Genomic DNA, 27,449 nt, shown 5'->3' on the forward strand with positions numbered 1-27,449 from the left:
GAGACGGATGGATGGCCGAACATGGCAGGTTTGTAATGGCTTCAGAAACCCCATGTGATTAACAATAATTATAGCCAGCATTTACTGAACGTATTACCAGCCCCAGTGCTAATCCTCACAGCACCCTGGGGAGGTCGTCGTATTATTAGCTCGGCTTCATCATTGAGGAAAGTGAGACTCACAAAGACTAAGCCTCCTGCCCGGTGTCTCACTATAGATCAGCAGCAGGAGGGACTCAAACGCCAATCAACCCTGCAGTGCACACCCTCGGCCTCTCTGCTATTCGTAGATGTTTGTGGGCCGGGAGCCAGGGGCAGGTGTAGGCCAAGGTTGCTGACTTCTCTTCTTTCCATTCAAACACAACACACATTTCCTGGGGACTTTGTATGCAGAGCCCTGAGCTGAGGCTGGGTGCTGGGAGACCACAGACAGACTCTGTCCCTGCTCCGGAGGTGCCCAGAAGGTTCTGTGAACCAGGATACAGCCGCCAAGAAGCAAGGTGTGCCTCTTCCAAAGGCGACCAAGAGGGGCCTAGAAGTGGCTCTGAGCCAACCTGACAGGAAAGTTGGCAGGTGAGGAAGGGGTTCAGAGACCTGGCGGATAAGTAAATTAACAGTAGCAAGAGAGGCCAGGCCAGTGGTGACTGGGATTCAAATTAAAACAAGATCGATTAAATAATGATTGAGGGCCAGGTGTGGTGGCTCATGCCTGTCATCCCAGCACTTTGGGAGCCTGAGGCGGGTGGATCACCTGAGGTCAGGAGTTCTAGATCAGTCTGGCCAATATGGCGAAAACCTGTCTCTACTAAAGATACAAAAACTATCCGGGCGTGCTGGTACGCACCTGAAGTCCCAGCTACTCGGGAGGCTGAGGCAGGAGAATCGCTTGAAACCAGGAGGCAGAGGTTGCAGTGAGCCGAGATCATGCCACTGCACTCCAGCATGGGCAACAGAGCGAGCCGCCGTCTCAAAATAAATAAATAAATTTAATTTAATTAAAAATAATAAATAACAATGGATACCTACCTGCTACCACGCCGGACTCAAGCATTGCTGCAGCATCTGGGACACACCTCAAAGCGAAGCCGACTCCAGCCCTCGGGAGGATCTGCAGAGACAGGAAGCAGATCTGCGCCTGCCTAGGACATGGGGGGCAGGAGGCAAGTATTGGGGGGCTAAGGCTAAGGGGTGCAATGTTTCTTTTGGGGGTGATGAAAAATGTTTTAAAATTGTGTTAGGCCAGGCACAGTGGCTCACGCCTGTAATCCCAGAACTTTGGCAGTTCGAAGTGGGCGGATCACGAGGTCAGGAGTTCGAGACCAGCCTGTCCAATATGGTAAAACCCCGTCTCTACTAAAACTACATAAAATTAGCTCGGTGTGGTGGCAGGTGCCTATAATCCCAGCTACTTGGGAAGCTGAGGCAGGAGAATCGCTTGAACCCGGGAGGCGGAGGTTGCAGTGAGCCAAGACTGTGCCACAGCATTCCAGCCTGGGCAACAGAGTGAGACTCCATCTCAAAAAAAAAAAAAAAGAAAGAAAAGAAAAATTAGCCAGGTGTGGCCGTGCACACCTGTAATCCCAGCTACTCAGGAGGCTGAGGCGGGAAAAACGCTTGAACCTGGGAAGCGGAGGTTGCAGTGAGCCAAGATCACACCAGTGAACTCCAGCTGGGGCAACATAGTAAGACCCTGTCCAAAAGAAAAAAGAGTATGTTGATGTTTGCACAAACTCTAGGACTATACCAGAAACCATTGATTTGTCTACTTTACACGGTGAATTTTATGGCATATGAATTACATCTCAATAATGCCAGTAAAAAAAATTTGGCCTATAGCCAGGCATGGTGGCCAGTGCCTGTAATCCCAGCTACTCGAGAGGCTGAGGCAGGAGAATCACTTGAGACCAGGAGTTGGAGGCTGCAGTGAGACCAGACTGTGCCACTGCACTCCAGCCTGGGCAACACAGAGAAACTCTGTCTCAAAAAAAAAAAAAAAAAAATTGCAACCTGCATTTTAGTGAGTGAGGGACCAGAGCAAACACAGCCCGTGAGATGCCCAGATCATTTTAAATTTTATTTATCTTTTTGAAGCAGGATCTCACTCTGTCACCCAGGCTGGAGTGCGGTGGCATGATCAGAGCTCACTGCAGCCCTGACCTCCCAGGCTTAAGTGATCTTCCTACCTCAGTCTCCTGAGTAGCTGGGACTACACATACATGCCACCATGCTCGGCTGATTTTTTTTTTGGTAAAGACAGGCCGACTCTCACTGTGTTGCCCAGGCTGGTCTTGACCTCCTGTGCTCAAGCGATCCTCCTGCCTTGGCCTCGCAATGTGTGCTGGGATTACAGGTGTGAGCTACCACATCAGGCCTGTTTTTAACTTTTAACACCCCCTCCTGTATAGAAGAACTATTTTCAATAACCATCATGTAATAATCACCTGCATCTTTTTCTTGACTGCTGGGGGGGGTTTCTTCCTTTTTTTTTTTTTTAATTAATAGACTTTATTTTTTAGAGCAGTTTTAGGTTCACAGCAATATTGAGCAGAAGGTACAAAGATCTTTTGTTTGAGACAGAGTCTCGCTCTGTCACCCAGTCTGGAGTGCAATGGCGCGATCTCGGCTCACTGCAGCCTCCGCCTCCCCGGTTCAAGTGATTCTTGTGCCTCAGCCTCCCGAGTAGCTGGGATTACAGGCATGTGCCACCATGCCTGGCTAATTTTTGTATTTTTAGTAGAGACGGGGTTTTGTCATGTTGGCCAGGCTAGTCTCGAACTCCTGACCTCAGGTGATCTGCCTACCTCAGCCTCCCAATGTGCTAGAATTACAGGCATGAGCCACCGCGCCCAGCCAGAAGGTACAAAGTTCTTCTATACTCCCTGCCCTGCCCCCACTGCCTCCCCTACTATCAACATCCCCACCAGGGTGGTGCATGGGACACACCATCGTCACCCACAGTCCACAGTGTACATGAGGGCTCGCTCCCGGTTCATGACGTTGTATGTTCTGTGGCTTTAGACGAATGTATAATGACACGTCCCCACCACTATAGTATCAGACGGAGTATCATAGTTTCACTGCCCTGAATATCCCCTGGGCTGCACCTCCTCACCCCTCTCTCCCTCCTAGCTCCTGGCAACCACCGATCTTTTTCCTGTCTCTGTAGTTTCCTCTTTTCCAGAACCTCGTATTGTTCGAATCAAACAGTACAGCCTTTTCAGATTAGCTTCTTTCACTTAGAAACATGCGTTTAAGTTCTCGCCATGTCTTTTTATGGCTTGGTAGCTTTTTTTTTTCTTTCAGTAAAACCTTTCATTGTCATCTCATTTCTTTTTATTGCTTAATAATATTCCATTGTATGGATGGACCACGGCTTATCCATTCACATATTGAAGGACATCTTGGTTGCTTTCTTTCTTTTTTTTTCTTTTTGAGACGGAGTCTCAGTCTATCGCCCAGACTGGAGTGCAGTGGTGCGATCTCAGCTCACTGCAACCTCCACCTCCCAGATTCAAGTGATTCTCCTGCCTCCCGAGTAGCTGGGATTACAGCCATGCACCGCTATGCCCGGCTGATTTTTGTATTTTTAGTAGAGATGGAGTTTCACCAGGCTGGCCAGGCTGGTCTCGAACTCCTGACCTCAGGTGATCTGCCCGCCTCGGCCTCCCAAAGTGCTGGGATTACAGGCGTGAGCCACGGCGCCCGGTCGGTTACTTTCAAGTTTTAGCAATTATGAATAAAGTTGCTGTAGACATTCACATGTGGGTTTTTGTGTGGACATAGGTTTTCAACTCATTTGAGTCAATACCAATAAGAGTGCTGAATTCTGGTTTATTTATTTATGTATTTTTTTTTGACATGGAGTCTTGCTCTGTCACCCAGGCTGGAGTGCAGTGGCGCGGTCTCAGGTCACTGCAGCATCTGCCTCCTGGATTCAAGCAATTCTCCTGCCTCAGCCTCTAGAGTAGCTGGGATTGCAGCACATGCCACCACACCGGGTTAACTTCTGTATTTTTAGTAGAGGCGGTTTTGCCATGTTGGCCAGGCTGGTCTCCAACTCTCGACCTCAGGTGATCTGCCCACCTTGGCCTCTCAAAGTGCTGGGATTACAGGCGTGAGCCACTGTGCCCAGCCTGCATTGTGTTTTAAGAATATGTTTAGTTTCGGCCGGGTGCAGTGGCTCACGCCTGTAATCCCAGCACTTTGGGAGGCCGAGGCGGGTGGATCACCTGAGGTCAGGAGTTCGAGACCAGCCTGACCAACATGGAGAAACCCCGTCTCTACTAAAAATAGAAAAAATTAGCCAGGCGTGGTGGCGCATGCCTGTAATCCCAGCTACTAGGGAGGCTGAGGCAGGAGAATCGCTTGAGCCCAGGAGGCAGAGGTTGTGGTGAGCTGAGATCGCACCATTGCACTGCAGCCTGGGCGACAAGAGTAAGACTCCATCTCAAAAATAATTATATATATATATAATTTTTGTATATTATATATAATTTTTGTATATTATATATAATTTTTGTATATTATATATATGTATAGTGTTTTTGAGGGAGACATATTTAATCATTGACCTTGTTTACAATTGCTGCACTTGGTGACACTGAAAAGCAGACCAAGCTGGGCACAGCGGCTCACACCTGTAATCCCAGCACTTTGGGAGGCTAAGACAAGAGGATCACTTGAACCCAGGAGTTCGAGACCAGCCTGGGCAATATAGTGAGTACCCATCTCTATGAAAAAAAAATCATAATAAAATTTAGAAATTAGAAAGAAAAGCAGACCAAACTTTTGGTTGGTCATTTTATTGTTTTCACCTCCTCTATAGCCAAAACCTCCCTTATTGCCTGCGTCTGGAGCAGGCCAGTTCTGCTACCCGTCCACCACCTGGTAAGCCCCTATAGGGAGACCCCATTCACACCCATCAGAGAGGCAGAAATTGGGAAGTGGTTGAGGACGTGGGGAAGCAGGGAGCTGGAGGCATTGCTGGTCAAGGGAAGGGGGTAGACTGGTGGGGGAGATGGAGGCTGTAGCGGGGAAATGGGTCTGAGGCGTCCTCTTCTGGGTGTACACCCCTGAGAGATCTTCCCACATGTCGTTTGCCACATCATGTGTGTGATGGGAACGGAAGGCAGTCGGAAAGCGCCGGACAGCTTCTGTTTGTCTATCTAAGTCTCCTCTCTATTGGGGTGACCCCCTCTGACTGGAAGGCGTGCAGCCAACTGGACTCCACCTGGCTTCTCTTTGGGTTCAGTCAACGGGAGACTTCAGCAGATGATGCAAAGGTGTGAGGACAGGTGCTATGCTGTCCAGCTCTCTCTCCACTGGGCTGCAGCGTGGCGGGGCGAGGGCTAATGACGGCCATGCTATGAGTCAGCTGGTGCCGTCCATGCCACTCTCTGCAACTGAAATTTGAAAATTATAAGTAATTCTAAGAAAACAAAGATATATCATCACATTGAGTGATGATGGAGACTAGACACATGTGGAGAAATTGCAAAGGATATGCCTTTGACGAATGTCAGCCTTTATTTATTTATTTATTTATTTGAGACAGGGTCTTGCTCTGTTGCTCCGTCAGGAGTACAGTGGTGCAATTAGAGCTCACTGCAGCTTTGACCTCGGGTGTTCAAGTAATCCTCCCACCTCAGCCTCCCGAGTAGCTGGGACTACAGGTGCATACCACCAACAACCACACCTACCTACCTTCCTTCCTTCCTTCCTTCCTTCCTTCCTTCCTTCCTTCCTTCCTTCCTTTCTCTCTCTCTCTCTCTCTCTCTCTCTCTTTCTTTCTTTCTCTTTCTTGTTTTAGAGACGGAGTCTCACTATGTTGCTCAGGCTGGTCTCAAACTTCTGGCCTCAAGCAATCCTCTTGCCTTTTCCTCGCAAAATGCTGGTATTACAGGCATGAGCCACTACACCTGACTGCCAGTTATTATTATTTAACAGTGAAACAACAATCGTGGGGTGGCTAAAAGTATAAACTCTAGAGCCAGGCTATCTGGCTTTACCCCCCATCCCTGCCACTTACTGGCCTTGGGCAAACATCTCTGCCTCTCGGTGTCTCCATTTCCTCATCTGTAAAATGGGGATAATAACAGTATATATCACCTAGGCTTGTTATAGAAATTAAGTGGGTTAATACATGTGGATTAGCTTCTACTGCTGAAGTTACCTTCAAAACTTGGCTGCTCAAAACAACACCCATTTCTCATCATTTCTCTGGGTTAGGAGGCTGGTCCCAGCTCAGCCAGGTCCTCTGTTTCAGGGACTCTCATAAGCCTGCCATCAAGGCGTCAGCTAGGCTGAGGTCTCATCTGAAGGCTCAACTGGAAAGATCTGCTTCCGGACTCACTCCTGTCTTGGCTAGAGTTGGTTTCTCACAGGCTATTGGACTGGGGGTCTCTGTTCCTCACAGGCTGTTGGATAGAGATCACTCTCAGTTCCTTACCCCGTGGGCTGCTCTATAGGGCAATTCCCAGCATGGCAGCTGGCCCCATCAAAGCCAGGAAGCCAAGCCAAAAAGAGAAAGTGGGGGTGACGGTGGGAAGAGAAAGAGAAACAAGACAGGAATCATAGTCTTTTGTAACCTAATCTTGAGAGTGACATCCCATCACTGTTCCCCTATTCTATTAAAAGTCACTATGTCCAGCTCACATTCAGAGGGAGGGGATTACTCAAAAGTGTGAGCACTGGGAGGCAGGGACCACTGGGGGCATTTTCAGAAGCTGCCCACTGCTACATATAAAAGACTTAGGGCCAGGTATGGTGGCTCATGCCTGCAATCCCAGAACTTTGGGAGGCCAAGGTTGGAGGACTGCTTGAATCCAGGAGTTCAAGACCAGCCTGAGCAACATAGTGAGACATTGTCTCTACTAAAAAAATTTTTAAATTAGCTGGGTATGGTGGTACATGCCTGTAGTCCCAGTTACTTGGGAGGCTAAGGTGGGAGGATTGCTTGAGCCCAGAAGTTTGAGGCTGTAGTGAGCTGTGATCTGTGATCGCATCACTGCACTCCAGCCTGGGCAACAGAGTGAGATTCTGTCTCTGGAAAAAAAAAATTATATATATATATATATATATATATATATATATATATATTTATGTGTGTATATATATATTTATATATTTATGTATTTATATATGTATTTGTATATATTTATGTATTTATATATTTATATATATTTATGTATATTTATATATATTTATATTTATTTTTATATATATTTATATATTTATATATATTTATGTATATTTATATATATTTATATATATTTATATATATAGAAATATGTATATATTTATATATATTTATATATATAGAAATATATATATATATATGTTGAAGTCCTAACCCTCAGTACCACAGAATGTGGCCTTATTTGGAAATCGGGTCGTTTTGATGAAATTAGTTAAGATGAGGCTGTGCTGGAGAGGAGGAGTCCTACCCCAGTATGACTGCTATTCATATACACAAGGGAGATTTGGACACAGATTCCCACATAGGGAGGATGCCTGTGCCGATGAAGGCCGAGGCTGAGGTGATGCAGCCACAGGCCAAGGGATGCCAAGGGTGGCTGGTGACACCCCGGGCAACAAAGTGAGACCCCGTCTCTACAAAACATCGAAAAATTAGCCAGGTGTGGTGGTATCTGCCCATAGTCTCAGCTACTCAGGAGGCTGAAGTGGGAGGATCACTTGAGCCCAGGAGGTTGAGGTCGCAGTGAGCCAAGATCGCAGTGCTGCACTCCAACCTGGGTGACAGAGCTAGACCCTGTCTCAAACAAACAAACAAACAGATTGCTGGCAACCACTGGAAGCTAGGGAGAGGCAAGGAAGCACTCCCACAGCAAGGCTGTTCAACCTGCAGCCTGCAGGCCACATGCGGCCCAGGACAATTTTGAACGTGGCCCAACACAAATTCGTAAACTTTCTTAAAACATTGTGAGATTTTTCTTTTTGCATTTTTGCATTTATTTATTTATTAGTTCATCCGTAATTGTTGGTGTTAATGTATTTCATGTATGGCCCAAGACAATTCTTTCAATGTGGCCCAAGGAAGCCGCAATCTTGGACACCCCTCCCATACAGGCTTCAGACGGAGTATGGTCTTGCTGACCTCTTGATCTCAGACTTCCAGAGCCCTGGGACAGCACCCTTCTGTGGTTTTTTTTGTTTGTTTGTTTGTTTTTGTTGTTGTTTTTGTACAAAGTTTCACTCTTGTTGTCCAGGCTGGAGTACAATGGCACGATCTTGGCTCACTGTAACCTCCGCCTCCTGGGGTCAAGTGATTCTCCTGCCTGAGCCTCCCGAGTAGCTGAGACTACAGGCGCCCGCCACCACGCCCAGCTACTTTTTTGTATTTTTACTACAGATGGGGTTTCACCATGTTAGTCAGGATGGTCTCGATCTCCTGACCTCGTGATCCGCCCGCCTTGGCCTCCCAAAGTGCTGGGATTACAGGCGTGAGCTGCCATGCCTGGCCTGAGCATCTCCCTATTTTCAAGTCAGCTGATTTGGAATCTTATTTATTATTATTATTATTTTAGAGATGGCAGGGTCTCACTTTGTTGCCTAGGCTGGTCTCAAACTCTAGGCTCAAGCGATCCTCTTGTCTCAGCCTCCCAAAGCGCTGGGATTCCAGGCCTGAGCCACCGCTCCCCGCCTGAACTTGGAACATTAATTCTACCTGGGGTAAATCTGCACCTAGAGCAGCGTCTGACTGAAGGGCTGGGAGCGGGGATGTGAGCACCCGGGGAACAGGGGTCTTGAGGACCCTCTTAGAATTGTGCCCACAGCAGGGATTGATAGAGAGAGAGATGGTTGTGGGAGGGGTAGGGAAGGTCGTGGGGGTGTATGTAAAGGGAGGCCTGAAACCAAGGGTGGGAGGCCATTCCAGGCAAAGAGAGTTGTCCGTGAGAGGCCGCAGAGGAGAGCGCGTGGCCTGTGCTAGGAACCGACAGAGTGGTGGAGATGAAAGGAGTGAATGATGTGTGTGGAGTGGCTGGCACTGGTGAGCGGGTGAGGTAATAAATAGCAGCAGGGTTATTATCCCACTGTCAGAAGGCTGGAGGCTGCCCAACCGCTTCACTCCCGCGCTCCGGGTCTCTGTCTGCCCAGGGCTTTCTCTCCCTCTCTCTCTGTCTCTGTCTCTCCCTCTCTATCTCCTCTGTCTTTCTGTCTCTCTTCCCATCTCTCTGTCTCTCCCTCCCTTTCTCTCCCTCTCTCCCACTGTCTCTCTGTGTGTCTCTTCCTCTCTCTCTCTCCCTCTCTGCCCCCTCTGTCTCTCCCTCTCTGCCCCCTCTGTCTCCCCCTCTCTCTTCCTCTCTGCCCCCTCTGTCTCTCCCTCTCTGCCCCCTCTGTCTCTCCCTCTCTGCCCCCTCTGTCTCCCCTCCTCTGCCCCTTCTGTTTCCCCTTCTCTGCCCCCTCTGTCTCCCCCTCTCTGCCCCCTCTCTCTCCCCTTTACTGCCCCCTCTCTCTCTTCCTCTCTGCCCCCTCTGTCTCTCCCTCTCTGCCCCCTCTGTCTCTCCCTCTCTGCCCCCTCTGTCTCCCCTCCTCTGCCCCTTCTGTTTCCCCTTCTCTGCCCCCTCTGTCTCCCCCTCTCTGCCCCCTCTCTCTCCCCTTTACTGCCCCCTCTCTCTCTTCCTCTCTGCCCCCTCTGTCTCTCCCTCTCTGCCCCCTCTGTCTCTCCCTCTCTGCCCCCTCTGTCTCCCCTCCTCTGCCCCTTCTGTTTCCCCTTCTCTGCCCCCTCTGTCTCTCCCTCTCTGCCCCCTCTGTCTCCCCCTCTCTGCCCCCTCTCTCTCTTCCTCTCTGCCCCTTCTGTCTCTCCCTCTCTGCCCCCTCTGTTTCTCCCTCTCTGCCCCCTCTGTCTCCCCCTCTCTGCCCCCTCTCTCTCTTCCTCTCTGCCCCCTCTGTCTCTCCCTCTCTGCCCCCTCTGTCTCTCCCTCTCTGCCCCCTCTGTCTCCCCTCCTCTGACCCTTCTGTTTCCCCTTCTCTGCCCCCTCTGTCTCCCCCTCTCTGCCCCCTCTCTCTCCCCTTTACTGCCCCCTCTCTCTCTTCCTCTCTGCCCCCTCTGTCTCTCCCTCTCTGCCCCCTCTCTCTCTCCCTCTCTGCCCCCTCTGTCTCTCCCACTCTCTGCCCCCTTTCTCTCTCCGTCTCTGCTCCCTCTCTCTCTCCCTCTCTGCCCCCTCTGTCTCTCCCTCTCTGCCCCTGTCTCTCCCTCTCTGCCCCCTCTGTCTCTCGTGATCTGCCCTCTGACCTCGTGATCCCCCTGACCTCGGGATCTCTCGTGATCCCCCTCTGACCTCTCTGCCCCCTCTGTCTCTCCCTCTCTGCCCCCTCTGTCTCTCCCTCTCTGCCCCTCTGTCTCTCTCTCTCTGCCCCCTCTGTCTCTCTCTCTCTGCCCCTCTGTCTCTCCCTCTCTGCCCCTCTGTCTCTCCCTCTCTGCCCCCTCTGTCTCTCCCTCTCTGCCCCTCTGTCTCTCCCTCTCTGCCCCTCTGTCTCTCTCCCTCCCACTGTGTGTGACTTTGGGTGGGTCCCTCTCCTCTCCCTGGTTCCTCATCTGCTTCCAAGACTGCCCCCTCCCTCCCTGAGCCCAAAGAGCCGATGCCTGGGGAGGGCCCAGCCTGGACTAAGGCCCAGCGGCGGGAGGAGCCTGGGTTGGGAGGCCGGGAGCAGCGGGGCGAACGGCAGCAAATATTTATGGAGCCGGGTCTGTGCCAGGCTCAGGGCTGGGTGTGGCGAGATAAGGGGGCCGGGGGAGGCGCCCGGACTTGGCCTCCAACCCGCTCGCCCCAGGGAGGCCGGGAGCCGGGCAGGGGGAGGTGCCCGGGAAGGAGGGCTGGGCGCTGGGGTCGTGCAGGCAGGGGTCCCCGTGGAGCCTCGGGCCCCTCTGGAGAGTGGTTCACACTTCGCAGGTCAGCTCCACCCTGGTTGGTATGAAGCCTTCTCCCACCCAGAAGCCCCGAGCGCTCTCGCTGCGGTGGCATCTCCCGGCTGTCCCCGGCTTCCCCTTGGGCACCAGTCTGTGTTTTGTTGATAGCACCTGAGGTGGAAACAGATGGGCTTCAAGGAAGCAAGTCACATGGAATTGGACCCGAATGCAGATTATCAAATAAGTATCTGTGTGTCTACACTGATACAAAGAAATATGAGGATGAGGCCGGGAGTGTTGGCTCACGCCTGTAATCCTAGCACTTTGAGAGGCCGAGGCGGAAGCATCACCTGAGGTCAGGAGTTCCAGACCAGCCTGGCCAACATAGTGAGACCCCTGTCTCTACTAAAAGTACAAAAATTAGCCGGGCGTGGTGTCGCGCGCCTGTAATCCCAGCTACTTGGGAAGCTGAGGCAAGAGAATCACTTGAATCCAGGAGGCGGAGGTTGCAATGAGCCGAGATCGCACCACTGCACTCCAACCTGGGCGACAGAGCGAGACTTGAAAGAACGAAAGAAAGAAGGAAGGGAGGAAGGGAGGGAGGGGGGGAGGGGGGAAGGGAAAGAAAGAGGCAGATGAGCGAGTTAGCAGGGAAAGGTGAAGGAACACATCTCTCTTACAGAATAAATCTTTTTTTTTTTTTTTTGAGACAGAGTCCTGCTCTATCCCCCAGGCTGGAGGGCAGTGGCACGATCACTGCAACCACTGCCTCCTGGGTTCAAGCGATTCTCCTGCCTCAGCCTCCCGAGTAGCTGGGATAACAGGTATGCGCCAATGTGCCCAGCTAATTTTTTTTTTTTTTGACACAGAGTCTCGCTCTGTTGCCCAGGCTGGAGTGCAGTGGCGCGATCTCGGCTCACTGCAAGCTCCACCTCCAGGGTTCAAGTGATTCTCCTGCCTCAGCCTCCCCAGTAGCTGGGACTACAGGTGCCCGCCACCACACCTGGGTAATTGTTTGTATTTTTAGTAGAGACAGGATTTCACCGTGTTAGCCAGGATGGTCTCAATCTCCTGACCTCGTGATCCGCCCGCCTTGGCCTCCCACAGTGCTGGGATTACAGGCGTGAGCCACCGCGCCCAGCTGTATTCTTAAGAACTATCTATCTACTCCCCCATTCTGAAGAAGGGAGCTTAATTCCCCCACAGCCCAAATGCCCCGTGGGCTGCACTCAGTGGCTTGTTTACAAAGACTGGATGAATGGAAAGGAAGGGGGGTCACATACAGTGGGGAGAGCTGGCAAACACCACCCCTGCCAGGTGACCAGGGTTACTAGCAGTATGGGTGAGAAGACATGAGAACACGCACCTCCTGGTAGGAGGCGAAGAGAAGGGATTTTTTTTTTCATACTAAAAAAAATTTTTTGGCTGGGCACGGTGGCTCATACCTGTAATCCCAGCACTTTGGGAGGCCAAGGTGGGTGGATCACCTGAGGTCAAGAGTTCAAAACCACCCTGGTCAACATGGTGAAACCCCATCTCTACTAAAAATACAAAATTAGCTGGGCATGGTGGCACACGCCTGTAATCCCAGCTACTTGGGAGGCTGAGGCAGGAGAATTGCTTGAACCCGGGAGGCGGAGGTCGCAGTGAGCTGAGATCATGCTACTGCACTGCAGCCTGGGCAACAAGAGTGAAACTCCATCTCAATTAAAAAAAAAATGTTTTTTGAAGAGAAAGGGTCTCACTGTGTTGCCCAGAATGGTTCTCTAACTCCTGGGTTCAAGTGATCCTCCCTCCTCAGCTTACCAGATAGCTGGAACTATAGGTGTATGCCACCAGGCCTGGCTAATTTTTAATTTTTAATTTTTTCTGTAGAGGTGGTGTCTTGCTATGTTGCCCAGGCTGGTCTCAAACTCCTGGCCTCAAGCAATCCACCCACCTCAGCCTCCCAAAGTGCTGGGATTACAGGTGTGAGCCACCATGCTTGGCCCAGAGGGGCATTTTGTGTGTGTAACTGTCGTCCTAGCTACACGGGAGGCTGAGGCAGGAGAATCACTTGAGCCCAAGGGTTGGAGATTACAGTGAGCCGGGATCACACCACTGCACTCCTGCCTGGGCAACAGAGTGAGACTCCATCTCAAAAAAAAGAGGTTTTTTTTTTTGCGTTTTTGTTATTTATTGATTGATTTATGTATTAGTTCATCAGCTGTTAGTGTATTTTATGTGTGACCTGTGACAATTCTTCTTCCAATGTGGCCCAGGGAAGCCACAAGATTGGACACCCCTGCCCTGCAGGCTTCAGAGGCAGTGTGGCCCTGCCAACACCTTGACCCCAGACTTGCAGCCCCAGATCCCTGGGACAGCACACTTCTGTGGTCTGCTTTGCCGGGACTGCTCAAAACTGTCAAAGTCATCAGAACGAGGCAAGTCTGAGAAACAGTGGCAGACAGTAAGAGATTAAGGAGGCATGACAGTGAGACGCCATGTGGTATCCCGGGTGGGATCCTGAATGGAAAAAGGACATTCGTGACATCTGAGTAAAGGGAAGAGTTTTGTGCTGTACTAGTGTTTGCTTCTTGGTTTTGGCAGACGTGCCATGGTAATGGGAGACGAGAACATTTGGGGAAATTGGGTGAGGGGTCTGTAGCAAGTCTACTATCACTCACTGCAGCTCTACTATCCCGTCTTAAATGTTTCTAAACAAAAAAGTTTATGTAAGAAAGAAAACCAGGTGGGCTTATGGGTACTTTTGCCACACTCCCCACCAGGCTATTCACACAGAAGCCAGGGAGAATCTGTTACACCAGGAGAGGGGAGTTTGTGCTATTCAGGTGTATGTCTTTGTCCAAATGTATCAAAAGGTAACTTGGGAAATGTGGCATTTCACTGTATTTTAATTTTACTAATGGCAAGCAGCTTAAATATTTGATATCTTGTTATGCATGCTAATAAAACATCAAACAAAAAAGAAAAAATTTTTTAAAAACCAACAAAAAAATGTTACGCATGCTGAAGTGTTTAGGAGTGAAGTGAACTGATATGTTGCTTTGAGAATTGCAAGTTGCATAGAGAAAGATGAATATATGAGAACTCTCTGTGCTTTCTGTTCAATTTTGCTATGAACCTACAACTTCTCTAAAAAATAAAATGTATTAATTTTATAAAGATGGTTGATGGATGAAGCAATGATGGATAGATGGATGGATGATGCATGAATGGATAGGTGAATGGATGGATGGATGATGGATGGATGAATGGATGGTTGGATGAATGGGTGAATGGATGGATGGATGATGGATGGATGAATGGATGGTTGGATGAATGGGTGAATGGATGGATGGATGATGGATGGATGAATGGATGAATGGGTGAATCAATGGATGAATGAATAGATGGATGGATGGAAAGATGGACAGATGGATAAATGAATGAATGAATGGATGGGTGAATGGATAGATGGATAGGTGAATGGATGATGGATGAATAGATAATGGATGATGGATGAATGGGTGGATGGACGGATGGATGGATGGATGGATGGATGAATGGGTGGCTAAATGGATAGATGCATAGATGGATGGATGATGGATGGATAGGTGAATGGATGGTGGATGAATGGGTGGATGGGTGAATGAATGGATGGATGGTTGGGTAAATGGTTGGATGAGTGAGTAGATGGATGGATGGATGATGGATGGATGAGTGAATGGATAAATAGATGGGTAAATGATGGATGGATGGGTGGATGAATAGATGAATAGATGGATGGATTATGGATGGATGTATAGATGGATGGCTGATGGATAAATGAGTGAATGGATGAATGGATAATGGATGGATAGATGGGTGTATGGAAGGATGGATGGATGTGGGAATGGATGGGTTCATGGATGGATGGATGAATGTAGAGAATGGGTACATAGACATTCGCTGCACAATTATTTTTATTTCCTTATGTTTTTATATTTTTATAATAACACACTAAAAGGAAAAAGGAACGTCGAATCCTGTCAGCCTCTGCATGAATTCCTCCAAGATTTCCATCTCATTTTGATCAGAAATTGGGTTCTCATGACTCTCTACCCAATCTGGTACCCCATCACCTCCTCGACCTCCTCTCCCATTGCTCCCTCCTTTGCTCACTCCTCTCCAGCCACATTGGCCCCTCTGCTCCTTGAACACTCCAGCTATGTCCCCTCCTCAGAACTTTTGCATCAGATGTGCCCTTCCTCTGGGACACATCCCAGTTATCTGCACTGCTCTCTCGTTCAGCTCTTGGCCTACACAACTGAAGTTCCTACATGCCCTGTCTTGCATTGTCTTTCTCCATAGCATTTCTCTTTCTCTAAGACGTTTTATAATTTACTTTCCTGCTATGTTTTCTTGCCTGACTTCCCTCACTAGAATGGAAGCCCCACCTAAAGAGGGATTCATCTATTTTGTTAACCAATGAATAAGCTGCACCTCGGACAGTGCCTGGCACATAGTAGAGGCTCAGTAATGAGTTTTAGGATGAGTGAATGGAAGACTGAATGAGGCCGGGCGCAGTGGCTCACGCCTTTAATCCCAGCACTTTTGGAGGCTGAGGCGGACAGATCACCTGAGGTCAGGAGTTCGAGAACAGCCTGGCCAAGATGCTGAAACCTCGTCTCTACTAAAAATAAAAAAATTAGCCGGGAGTGGTGGCACATGCCTGTAATCTTAGCTACTCGGGAAGCTGAGGCATGAGAATCGCTTGAAGCCAGGAGGCAGAGGTTGCAGTGAGCTGAGATCGTGCCACTGTACTCCAGCCTGGGTGACAGAGTGAGACTCTGTCTCCAAAAAAAAAAAAACAAAAAACTTAATGAATGAGGTAAGGATGAAGCATTGTGTAAAGTTTCAAAGCCCAGGCTTTGCAGTCACAATGCCTGGGATCAAATCTGGCGTGGTACTTACTAGCCGTGTGGCCCTGGCTAATTCATTTCACCTTTCTGTACTTGAGTTTTCTCAGGAAAGCAGGGCCTGCTGGGAACCTCATAATCGCTAGTGGGCTGTAAATGGTACAGCCACTTTGGGAAACAGTCTGGCACTTTCTTAAAAAGTGAATCACACACTTCCCACACAGCCTAGCAATTCTGCTCCTAGAAATCTGCCCCAAAGAAATGAAAACATATGCCCACACAAAGACCTGTTGCTGGGCGCAGTGGCTCAGGCCTATAATCCCAGCACTTTGGGAGGCTGAGGCAGGTGGATCACCAGAGGTCAGGAGTTTGAGACTAGCGTGGCCAACATGGTGAAACCCCGTCTCCACTAAAAATGCAAAAATTAGCTGGGTGTGGTGGTGTGCCCCTGTAATCCGTGCTACTCGGGAGGCTGAGGTGGGAGAGTTGCTTGAACCTCAGAGGCAGAGGCTGCAGTGAGCCGAGACTGCACACCACTGCACTCCAGCCTGGGCAACAGAGCAAGATCCCGTCAAAAAAAAAAAAAAAAAACAAAGGCCGGGCATGGTGGCTCATGCCTGTAATCCCAGCACTTTTTGGAGGAAGAGGCAGGCAGATCATGAGGTCAAGAGATTGAGACCATCCTGGCTGACAGGGTGAAACCCTGTCTCTACTAAAAATACAAAAATTAGCTGGGTGTGGTGGCTGGCGCCTGCAGTCCCAGCTACTCAGGAGGCTGAGGCAGGAGAATGGCATGAACCCGGGAGGCGGAGCTTGCAGTGAGCAGAGATCATGCCACTGCACTCCAGCCTGGGCGATAGAGCGAGACTCTGTCTCTAAACAAAAAAAAAAGACTTGTACATGCATGTTCACAGCAGCATTACTTAAACAGCCAAAGAGTAGAAACAACACAAACACCCATCAACGGATGAGAGGATAAACAATGTGTGGTGTATCCATACAGTGGAATATTATTCAGCTGTAAAAAAGGAATGAAGAGGGTGGGTGCAATGGGTCATGCCTTTGATCCCAGCAGTTTGGGAGATCAAGGTGGGAGGATTGCTTGAGCCTAGGAGTTGAAGATCAGCTCGGGCAACATAGTGAGACCCCCATCTCTACAAGAAATAAAAATATTATCCAGGTGTCGTGATGCACCCTGTGGTCCCAGCTGCTCAGGAAACTGGGGAGAGGTGGATCACTTGAGGTTGAGGCTGCAGTGAGCCATGATAGCACCACTGGACTCTAGCCTGGGCAACAGAGTGAGGCCTTCTCTCAATAACAGCAACAACAACAACTAAAAAGCAATTAAGTACTGAACTGACACAATTTACAATGTGAATAGACCTTGAAGACATTATGCTAAGAGGAGGAAGGCAGTCACCAAAGCTACATATGGCATATTCCATTTATATGAAATGTCTAGAATAGGTTCATCCATAGAGACAAAATAGATTCGTGGTTGCCCAGAGCTGAGGGTGGGAATGGAAAATGACTATTAACAGGCACAGGATGTCTTTTTGAGGTGATCAAAATATTCTTTTTAAAATTTTTAATTAATTCATCAATTTATTAATTATTATTATTATTTTTTAGAGACAGGATCTTGTTCTGTGGCCTTGGCTGGAGTTCAGTGGTGTGATCATAGCTCACTGCAGCCTTCAACTCATATAGCTCACTGCAGCCTTCAACTCCTGGTCTCAAGACACCCTCCCACCTCTGTCTCCCAAGTAGCTGGGATTACAGGCACTTGCCACCACACCCAGCTAATTTTTGTTCAATGTTTTGTAGCGACAGGGTCTTGCTTTGTTGTCCAGGCTGGTCTCAAACTCTTGGCTCCAAGTGCTCCTGCCGCCTCAGCTTCCCAAAGTGCTGGGATTACAGACCTGAGCCACCACACCCAGCCTGGAAATATTCTAAAATTGGATTGTGGTGATAGAGGCACAACTCTGTACATTTATTAAAAATTATCAAATTACGCCTGTAATCCCAGCACTTTGGGAGGCCGAGGTGGGTAGATCATGAGGTCAGGTGTTCAAGAGCAGCCTGGCCAACATGGTGAAACCCTGTTCATACTAAAAATACAAAAAAAAATTAGTGAGGCGTAGTGGCAGGCACCTGTAATACCAGCTACTTGGGTGGCTAAGGCAGAGAATTGCTTGAACCCAGGAGGCGGAGGTTGCAGTGAACCGAGATCAAGCCACTGCACTTGAGCCTGGGCAACAGAGTGAGACTCTGTCTAAAAAAAAAAAAAAATTATCGAATTGTACGACCAAATGGATGAAGTCTATATGTAAATGGTACCTCAGTAAAGCTGTTTATGAAAAGGCAAAATGAAAACAGAGCCAATAATAGTATCTATTTTATGTGGCTGTTGTGAGGATTAAATGGGCTAATCTACGTAGTACCCTTGAAGCAGACATAGGGTGAATACTCAAGAAGTGGGTTCCTATTATTAACAAATGTGGTTGCAGGCTGGGCACGGTGGCTCACGCCTGTAATCCCAGCACTTTGGGAGGCCAAGGCGGGTGGATCACCTGAGGTCGGGAGTTCGAGACCAGCCTGACCAATATGGAGAAACCCTGTCTCTACTAAAAATACAAAATTAGCCGGGCATGGTGGCGCATGCCTGTAACCCCAGCTACTCGGGAGGCTGAGGCTGGAGAAGCACTTGAACCCAGGAGGCGGAGGTTGCGGTGAGCCGAGATCGTGCCATTGCACTCCAGCCTGGGCAACAAGAGTGAACTCCGTCTCAAAAAACAAACAAACAAACAAAAACAAACAAATGTGGTTGCGATCGTACGTGTAAAGTGTTCAGCAAGTGAAAGACAAATGGCAGGTCGTGTTCCCTACATAACCGCAACTCCTTCAATAATCACCGTCATTTGGTGTCTTTATCATTCTCTGCGTCTGTCCCACGCATCTGGCCTCAGTTTTCCACCTGCGCAATGAAAAAACTGGGCTCTATCTCCAAGGCCGTCTTCTCTTTGTCAATTCTGTATTTGGTTCTGAAAATGTTTCTCTTCGAGGCGGCAGATCTGCAATGAGAAGGGTGGGCAAACCCATAGAGCCGAGGTGGGGCCCGCGGGTCCTGGAGACCAACATGTGTGTAGGAAGGGGCCTGAAAGTGGGCTGTGTGGTGGGAGCTGACGGGGAGGGTAAGATTGGCCTGGGTAAGGGTTCGAGGACCAGGTCTGCCAATTTGTAACCGTGATATCTTGGACAAGGAACTTCCTCTCTGCATCCAGAAAATGGGGAGGGTGTTTCCTGCCTCCCCGTGGAGCGGTGAGGATTCATTGAGATCATGTATATACCAGCCAGGGAGAATAATAGCTAAAAGTACCAACAGCAACAACCAACAGCAACAACTTTTTCTCTCCATTTTTTTTTTTTTTTTTTTTAGCTCTGTCACCCAGGCTGGAGCGCAGTGGCACGATCTTGACTCACTGCAACCTCCACCTCCCAGGTTCAAGCAATTCTCCTGCCTCAGCCTCCCCAGTAGCTGGGATTACAGGCACATGCCACCATGCTTGGCTTATTTTTGTATTTTTAGTAGAGATGGGGTTTTACCACGTTGGCTAGGCTGGCCTCGAACTCCTGACCTCAGATGATCCACCCACATCAGCCTCCCAAAGTGCTGGGATTACAGGTGTGAGCCACTGTGCCCGGCCAACAGCAACAACTACTTGCCAGGCCCAAGCACTGTCTTCAGCCCTTTCCACTAAGTAACCCATTTAATACGCAAGGCTCATTTCATAGTAGTGATTACTGAAGCAGGACAAATGGCTTCTTTGCTTTAAGCCCCAATCTGGCCCTTCTATAAGTGGAGCTATGTAATTCCCTCGTTTGATGGGTTTTGTCCATGACATTGTATAGATAAGGTGTCTGGCCATGGTAGGCTCTCACTAAATAGGAGCCCACATTAAGATATGGTAATAGGGAGCCACTGATGGTTCCTGAGGAGGGAGTAGCTTTGATGTAATAAAAGCAGACTTCAACCTCCCATCTCCCCAACACTTGACGCTTGGTTATAGTTTCTCATAGGATCTAGTTCTTTGGGGAACCAGTCTCATTTGGTAACCCTAATCTATTCGTGCCAATATTGGGTTATTGTTCATCTCCTGAGCTGGACGGTTGGTGTCAAAAGAGTGCCTAAGGGGTGTCATCAAATACTAGCCCCAACATCCAGCACTGGGCTTAAACTCAGTGATAAACAGTTGGGACAGGCCAGGTACAGTAGCTCATGACTGTAATGCCAGCACTTTGGGAGGCTGAGTGGGGAGGATCGCTTGAGGCCGGGAGTTGGAAACCAGCCTGGGCAACATAGTGAGACCTCGTCTCTACAAAAGAAAAAAGTAGGCCAGGTGCGGTGGCTCACACCTGTAATCCCAGCACTTTGGGAGGCCGAGGGGGGTGGATCACGAGGTCAGGAGTTCAAGATCAGCCTGGCCAAGATGGTGAAACCTCATCTCTACTAAAAATACAAAAAATTAGCTGGGCATGGTGGCGGGTGCCTGTAATCCCAGCTACTCGGGAGGCTGAGGCAGAGAATTGCTTGAACCCAGGAAGCAGAGGTTGCAGTGAGCTGAGATCACACCACTGCACTCCAGCCTGGCGACAGAGCGAGACTGTCTCAAAATAAAATAATAAAATAAAATAAAATAAAAAAAAATTAGCCAGGCATGGTGATACAAATTTGTAGTCCCAGCTACTCCAGAGGCTGAGGCAGGAGGATCACTTGAGCCCAAGAGATGGAGGCTGCAGTGAGCTATGATTGTGCCACTGCACTCCAGCCTGGGCAAAAAAGTGAGACCGTTTCAAAAAACAAACAAACAAACAAACAAACAAACTAATCCATACAAGCCGGCACAGTGCTAAGGGCTCAGCCAAGATGTGTGAAATCATTGAAGGTGGAATTATTTGAAGCTTTCGGTGTCATCCTCTCCCACCTTGACCCTCAATCACCATCTTTCTCGCTTCTCTGCCTCCTTTGATCCATCTAGCATCGTTGACGCACTGGGGAAACAGCTTCCCTCTCAGAGCTTCAGTTTGTTGTCCTGGAAAATGGGGAGGCTCTGCCCCTTTCTTGCTGTTTCTTGTGGGTGTGCAGGTACCTAAGTAGTCAACGTCTTTTTTTTTTTTTTTTTTTTTTTGAGATGGAGTCTCGCTCTGTCGCCCAGGCTGCAGTGCAGTGTTGCAATCTCAGCTCACTGGAACCTCCACCTCCCGGGTTCAAGCAATTCTCCTGTCTCAGCCTCCTGAGTAGCTGGGACTACAGGCGCCCGCTGCCAAACCTGGCTAATTTTTGTATTTTTAGTAGAGACGGGGTTTCACCTTGTTGGTGAGGCTGGTCTCGAACTCCTGACCTCAAGTGATCCACCCTCCTCGGCCTCCCAAAGTGCTGGGATTATAGGCATAAGCCACTGCACCCCGCCCGTCATTATTTGCATAGGGCAAGAGAGAATCATCGAAGGTGCTGGGGGAAAGCAGGATGTCAAGAGAAGGAAAGAGAAAGGTGTTTAAGGAAGATTAGCTGAGAGATATCCCTCTTCCTTCCACTCCTGGAACCTAAATAAATGGGTAAAAAAGAAAACAACTGGGCCAGGTGCGGTGGCTCATGCCTGTAATCCCAGCACTTTGGGAGGCTGAGGCGGGTGGATCATGAGGTCAGGTGGTCACGAGATCAGGAGTTCAAGACCAGCCTGGCCAATATGGTGAAACCCCATCTCTACTAAAAACACAAAAATTAGCTGGGTGCGGTGGCAGGTGCTTGTAACCCCAGCTACTCGGGAGGCTAAGGCAGGAGAATTGCTTGAACCTGGGAGGCGGAGGTTGCAGTGAGCTGAGATCATGCCACTGCACTCCAGCCTGGGTGACAGTGTAAGACTCCATCTCAAAAAAAAAAAAAAAAAAAACCAAAAAAACAAAAAACCAAAAAAACCCAACAACTTGAAGATGTGTAGAAATTGAAACTTCCCACCTCACCTCCAATTACCTGCAGTTTCTAAAATATGTAGTAATGGCCAGGTGCAGTGGCTCATGCTGGTAATCCCAGCACTTTGGGAGGCTGTGGCAGGAGGCTTCCTTGATCCCAGGAGTCCAAGACCAGCCTGGGTAACATAGGGAGACACCATCTCCACAAAAAATTTAAAAATTAGTCAAGCATGGCCGGGCACAGTGGCTCACTCCTGTAATCCCAGCACTTTGGGAGGCTGAAGCAGGAGGATCACGAGGTCAGGAGATCGAGACTATCCTGGCTAACACGGTGAAACCCAGTCTCTACTAAAAATACAAAAAATCAGCCGGGTGTGGTGGCGGGTGCCTGTAGTCCCAGCTACTCGGGAGGCTGAGGCAGGAGAATGGCGTGAACCTGGGAGGTGGAGCTTGCAGTGAGAGGAGATCACGCCACCGCACTCTAGCCTGGGTGACAGAGCGAGACTCCATCTCAAAAGAATAAATAAATAAATAAATAAAATAAAAATTAGTCAAGCATGATGGTGCACACCTGTAGTCCCAGCTACTTGGGAGGCTGAGAAGAGAGAATCCCTTGAGCCAGGAGGTCGAGGCTGCAGTGAGCTGTGATCGCACCACTGCACTCCAGCCTGGGCAATAGAGCAAGATCCTGTGTCCAAAAAAAAAAAAATCCTGTAGTACCCACCTCCTAGCCTTTGCCCCTGTTTTTTCTTTGTCTGGTGTTGTCTTCTCACAGATGTTTCTTTCTCATACCTGGTTCCCTCCATCTTCATTCAAATCAAACATCGCCTGGCCAGAGAAGCCCCAACCCCCAGTCCTGCTCTGCCATCATACTGTCTGGTGGTTTACTCTTGGTAGCCCTTATACCTGGTGCTATATTGCATCCTGCTAGGACTTTTTTCAATGATGTAATGTTCTAGATCTGTGCTGTCCAATATGGCAGCCACCAGCCACACGGGGCTCTTTGGCCCTTGAAATAGTGAGACTGAGGCCGGGTGCGGTGGCTCACGCCTGTAATCCCAGCACTTTGGGAGGCTGAGGCGGGCGGATCACCTGAGGTCAGGAGTTCGAGACCAGCCTGGCCAACGTGGTGAAACCCCGTCTCTACTAAAAATACAAAAAATTAGTTGGTTGTGGTAGCAGGCTCCTGTAATCCCAGCTACTCGGGAGGCTGAGGCAGGAGAATCCCTTGAACCTGGGAGGTGGAGGTTGCAGTGAGCCAAGGTCGTGCCATTGTACTCCAGCCTGGGCGACAAGAGTGAAACTCTCTCTCTCTCAAAAAAAAAAAAAAAAGAGTGAAGAGTGTGACTGAGGAACCGAACTTTTACATTTATTTCATCTTAATGTCTTTACATTTCCATATTCTAAATTTAAACGGAAATAGCCACGTGTGTCTGCTGGATATCATATTGGACAGTGAAGATGTAGAATATCCCATCATCACAAAAAGTTCTCCCAGACTGGGCAATATAGCAAGACTCTGTCTCTGCAAGAAATGAAACAATCAGCTGGGTGTGGTGGCATGCACCTGTAGTCCTAGCTCCTTGAGAGGCTGAGGCAAGAGGATTGCTTGGGTCTGGGAGTTTGAGACTGCAGTGAGCTATGACTGCACCACGGCACTGCAGCTTGGGCAACAGAGTGAGGGAAGAAAGGTTATGGAAACTTTTCTGAGAAAAAAAAAAGTTATGTTGGACAACGCAGGGCTAGAATTCCAGCTCTTTCAGAGGAAGGTATTGGACTCCTCCTCAGTGCCTAGCACCACCGCTGACACAGAGTAAGGGTGTGGTAGAGATTGACTGAGTAAGGCGCGGAGCTTCCACAGGGCAGCGGTGACGATGATCTATCTTCTCACATTCCTGTTTCTTCTCAACCCAGCCTTCACCGGCTTCTTGCTTGGTTGAGGGCCACATATTTTCTGATGCATCTGTGTCCTTCCTGCTCTGAACCCAAGTTCAGAGTTGGCTGGACAAATCCTGACTCGCCCCAGCGCCCCCAGCCTGCCCCACCTCCACAGAACACCTCGCTCTCTTGGATTTCACGAACTCACATTTATTCACAGACAGACAAAGGGACAAGGACAGACCTTTGCTCACTGGGGACCCCCAGGGTCTGGCAGTTCCAAAGAGGTGATGGTGTCCAGTGTGTGAAACGGGGGACAGGCAGGCGGGGGCGTCCCCACCAGTCTCCATCCCTCTGGCCAACTGTCCGCCGCCTTTTTTTCCAAGTCGTCCTGCCTTAAGACACATGTTGGGGTGAGCGGTTCCTAACCAGCATCAGGGGTTCTGGGGGCGGGCGATGGGGGAGGAAGGGGCAGTCCAGGGCCCCCCACTCCTTAGTGTCAAGGGCGTCAAGGGGACGGGTGGGTAGACAGAGGAGGTGGCTCCTTCAACTTCCCTCCTCCATTCTGCAAACCGGGGAGCTCAGGCGGAGCGGCGGAGGGCAGGGCGGCGAAGGTCAGGAGGCCAGGCCCCCCAGCCCGCGCAGGTGAGCCTTGCTGTCTACCTCTTCCTCCTCCATCTCGAAGGCTGAGTGGTCTTGGCTGTCGAAACAGGAGGCGCTGAGGAAGACAGGGGGAGCCGGCGGGGACTGGGGTGGGGTCCCCGGAGAGGGCGGCTCTTCCTTAATGTTTGCGAGGGGCAGCGGGAGCCCTTCTTCCTCCTGTTCGGCCTTCAGGGGCGGCGGGGGCGGTGGCGGCGACGTCGGGGCCTGGGCCTGCAGTGCCTGCAGCGCGGCGGCCCTCTCCAGCTCTGCGCGGTGGCAGCGCTGGTGGCGCAGGAGGCTGTAGGCGCGCGAGAAGCGGCGCGGGCAGCGCGGGCACGGGTGCGGGGCTGGGCCCCCCGCGTGCACCTGTGCGTGGCGCGCCAGGTCGGCCAGGCGCTTGAACTCCCGCTGGCAGCGCACGCACTGGAAGGGGCGCGCTCCCGAGTGGGTCACCCCGTGCTGCCGCAGGTGCGCCCGGCGCCTGAAACCTTTGCCGCACTCTGGGCACCAGAAGCGGGGCTCCCCGGCGGGGGGCCGAGCCGGGGCAGCGTCGCCTCCGTTCTGCCCGCCTTCTCCCCCTTCCGAGGCACCCACGCACTCCGCCCCCTCGCCCCCCTCCGGCCCCTTGGCTGAGTTCCGTGCACCCGAGGCCTTGTCGTCCTTCTTGCCCGCCGCGGGCAGCGGGGCCAGCAGGCTGAGGGGGCCGTGGACGCGGCGGTGCTGGCGGAGGTAGGAGGCGAGGCGGAAGGCCAGGCCGCAGTCTGGGCACACGAAAGGGCGGTCGGTGGAGTGGACCAGCCGGTGGCGCGACAGGGACCAGGGCCTGGCGAAGGCCTTGAGGCAGATGGAGCACTGGTGTCGCTTGGGGCGTGGCGGGGGCCCCCCTTCCCCTTCCTGTTCGCCCTCGGGGCGCAGACACGGGTGCGCCTTGAGCTCGCCCTTGGTGGCGAAGGCTTCGCGGCAGCGCAGGCACAGCAGCGTCCAGTCTGCCTGGAGCAGGACCTGTTTCTCCTCCTGCCGCCCGGCCGCCAGCGCCAGCTCGGCCCTCAGCTCTGCTGCCCCGGCCGCGGCCTCCTCCGACTCCGACTCCCGGGGCTCCGCGGCGCTGGTGGGCGCAGCCAGCGTGGAAGGCTCCCCCGCAGGCCACGTCTCAGGCCACGCTGCGACCGCCTCCTCCTCCGTGGCCCCCGCTGCAGCCGTGGTAGGCGGCTCCGAGCCCTCTTCCTGCGGGCCCCAGCTGGGCTCGGCCGTCTCCTTGGCCACCCTCTCGATGGCCAGCTCGACCTCGCCGCCCGCGTGCTCCTGAGCCAGGTGGCGCCTGAGCTGGGCCGGTTCTGGGAAGGTGCGGGGGCAGGCGGCGCAGCGCAGCGGGGGCTGGGGCCCGTGGCCGCGCAGGTGGCGGGAAAGGTGGGCCGGCCGGCGGAAGGCCTTGGGGCACAGCGGGCAGGCGTGGGGCCGGAGCCCCGAGTGGCTCAGCCGGTGCCGGGAGAGGTAGTAGGGGAAACGGAAGAGGCGGCCGCAGGTGGGGCAGGGCAGGGGCGCCCTAGGGGCTCCAGCGCCCCCCCTGCCACGGCCACGGCCTCGACCACGGCCTCGGCCACGGCCCCGGCCTCGGCCACGGTGAGGTGGGCTGCCCTGGGCGGGTGGAGGAGGCTGCGGATCCATGCCTGTGGGGAGAGAGGGGAGAGATGGGAAGCGGGGCAGAGGTAAAAAGAGGTGCGTGGGGTGTGGCAGAAAGAGAAGCAGAGACAGTCAGAGATGGAGAGGCAGAGAGGGTCAGGTATTTAGCCAGGAGAGAGATATGAGACAGACAAAGATGAGAGACACCGAGGGGAGGCCAGAGATGGAGAGACAGGAGGAGAGAGATCAGAGACAGAGCGACAGAGCAGGGAATAGAGACAGGAGAAGGCAGAGATGGGAGACACGGAGAAGTGGGGATGGACAGACAGAGACCAGGAGTCGCAGAAAGACAGGATGGTGAAAGGCAGAGCATAGAAGAGACAGAGGAGAGTGAGGAACACCCAGCAGAGAGACAGAGACACAGAGAAGAGGAAACAAAGAGACTTGGAGAACCAGAGGCAGAGATAGTGCAAGCGCAGAGATCAGAAGAGCAGTGGCGGTTTGGGGGCCGGGGAGACAGGGAGACAGACACACAGAGGGAGTGAACTGGGCAGAGGCACGGAGGGGGACAAAGTCAGCGAACCGCTTCTGCTCCAGGTCCCCCGGCCAGGCTGAACGTTTTGGGAGGGGCTGGGACACAGCCCATGGGGCCTGAGTGGAGGGGGTGGGATTCGAAGCCGGTAGGCCCCGGAAATAGAGTGTGTTCTCAGAGGCCAGGGGCTGGGAGAGGTCGGGGAGTAGGAGGGTTCAGACTTCTGGTCTGAGTTGGGAGGGGGCTAGGGGCCCAGACTCTTGGGACCGATGGGGATGGGAGCTGGGGATTGAGACTCCTGGGTCCAGGTCATGACGGATTGGGGAATCTGGACTCTGGTATGGAGGAGGTGTGGATTCCTGGGTCCCGGTGGAGGAGGGGCTGGGGAGGGGGCTGGGCTCCCAGGACAAGGGGGAGGTGGGGGCTGGGGACCCAGCTGCCGGGAATCCCCAGGGAGGACGCGACTGAGGGCCGGACCTCTGGACTCGGGAGGGAGGCTGGTGGGGGTCGGGGGTCCCAGGTCCTAGAGGGGGGCCGATCTCCGGGCCAAGCCTGCAGCTCCCCGAAGGCATGATCAGCAGAACTGGGGCCGGGTCGAGGCCTCGAGGATTTCTCAGCCCTGGGCCTGGGGCTTGGTCCTGGTCGCTGGGGCTGGGTTCTTACCTCGCCTCCTTGGCTCCTTTCTTCCTTCCCCACGGCCGGCCAAACGCGGACGGTGGTGGCGGGGAGGGAGGGGGGCCTGAGCGTGGTGGGGGGTGGAGGAGGAGGCTGGGCTCGGTGTCACTGCCTAAGCCTTCCCCCCGGAAACCTGGCCTTTCCTCGGAGCCTGAAAGAGGAAAGACTGGCTGGGAAGCCGGAAGCGGGAGGACGGGGAACCTGGAGAGGGGAGGGAAGGCAGCTTGCACTACAGGGTCCTGTGAGGGGAGGGGGCTGGGGGTCTGTCCCCCGGGCTCCCAGAGGGCGGAGGGTGCTGAGGGCCTGGAACACTGGGTCCAGCTACTCCCGGCTCCCCAACATGCACACACACATATTCATTCATTCCTTCAACAAATACACAT

The 27,449-nt window shown here is 51.6% G+C and overlaps 1 protein-coding gene across 4 annotated transcripts; it reads right to left on the reverse strand.

The window, feature by feature from the left end:
* Positions 1 to 21,389: 21,389 nt before the first annotated feature.
* Positions 21,390 to 27,210, reverse strand: ZNF579 (zinc finger protein 579). 4 transcript variants are annotated; one of them, XM_034944943.3, is made up of 3 exons: positions 27,055 to 27,185; positions 24,261 to 26,405; positions 21,390 to 23,992 (listed from the first exon to the last, which is right to left on the reverse strand). In XM_034944943.3, the coding sequence occupies exons 2-3, from the start codon at positions 25,902 to 25,904 to the stop codon at positions 23,711 to 23,713; spliced, it is 1,926 nt and encodes a 641-aa protein (XP_034800834.1). In that variant the 5' UTR covers positions 25,905 to 26,405; positions 27,055 to 27,185; the 3' UTR covers positions 21,390 to 23,710. The 4 variants fall into 4 exon arrangements, with proteins under 4 accessions (XP_034800834.1, XP_034800833.1, XP_034800835.1 ...); XM_034944942.3 differs by having other exon boundaries at positions 21,394 to 23,992; positions 24,261 to 25,906; positions 27,055 to 27,210; XM_034944944.2 differs by having other exon boundaries at positions 23,787 to 25,906; positions 27,055 to 27,210.
* Between the last annotated feature and the right edge of the window lie 239 nt (positions 27,211 to 27,449).

The sequence above is a fragment of the Pan paniscus genome, chromosome 20, assembly GCF_029289425.2.
Source record: "Pan paniscus chromosome 20, NHGRI_mPanPan1-v2.0_pri, whole genome shotgun sequence".
NCBI lineage: Eukaryota > Metazoa > Chordata > Mammalia > Primates > Hominidae > Pan > Pan paniscus.

Coding starts and splice junctions, on each gene's coding strand:
- ZNF579 (XM_034944943.3), bottom strand. CDS start 25,904: ATGGATCCGCAGCCTCCTCCACCCGCCCAGGGCAGCCCACCTCACCGT. Junction 23,993..24,260: donor TCGAGATGGAGGAGGAAGAG/GTAGACAGCAAG, acceptor ATGTGTCTTAAG/GCAGGACGACTTGGAAAAAA.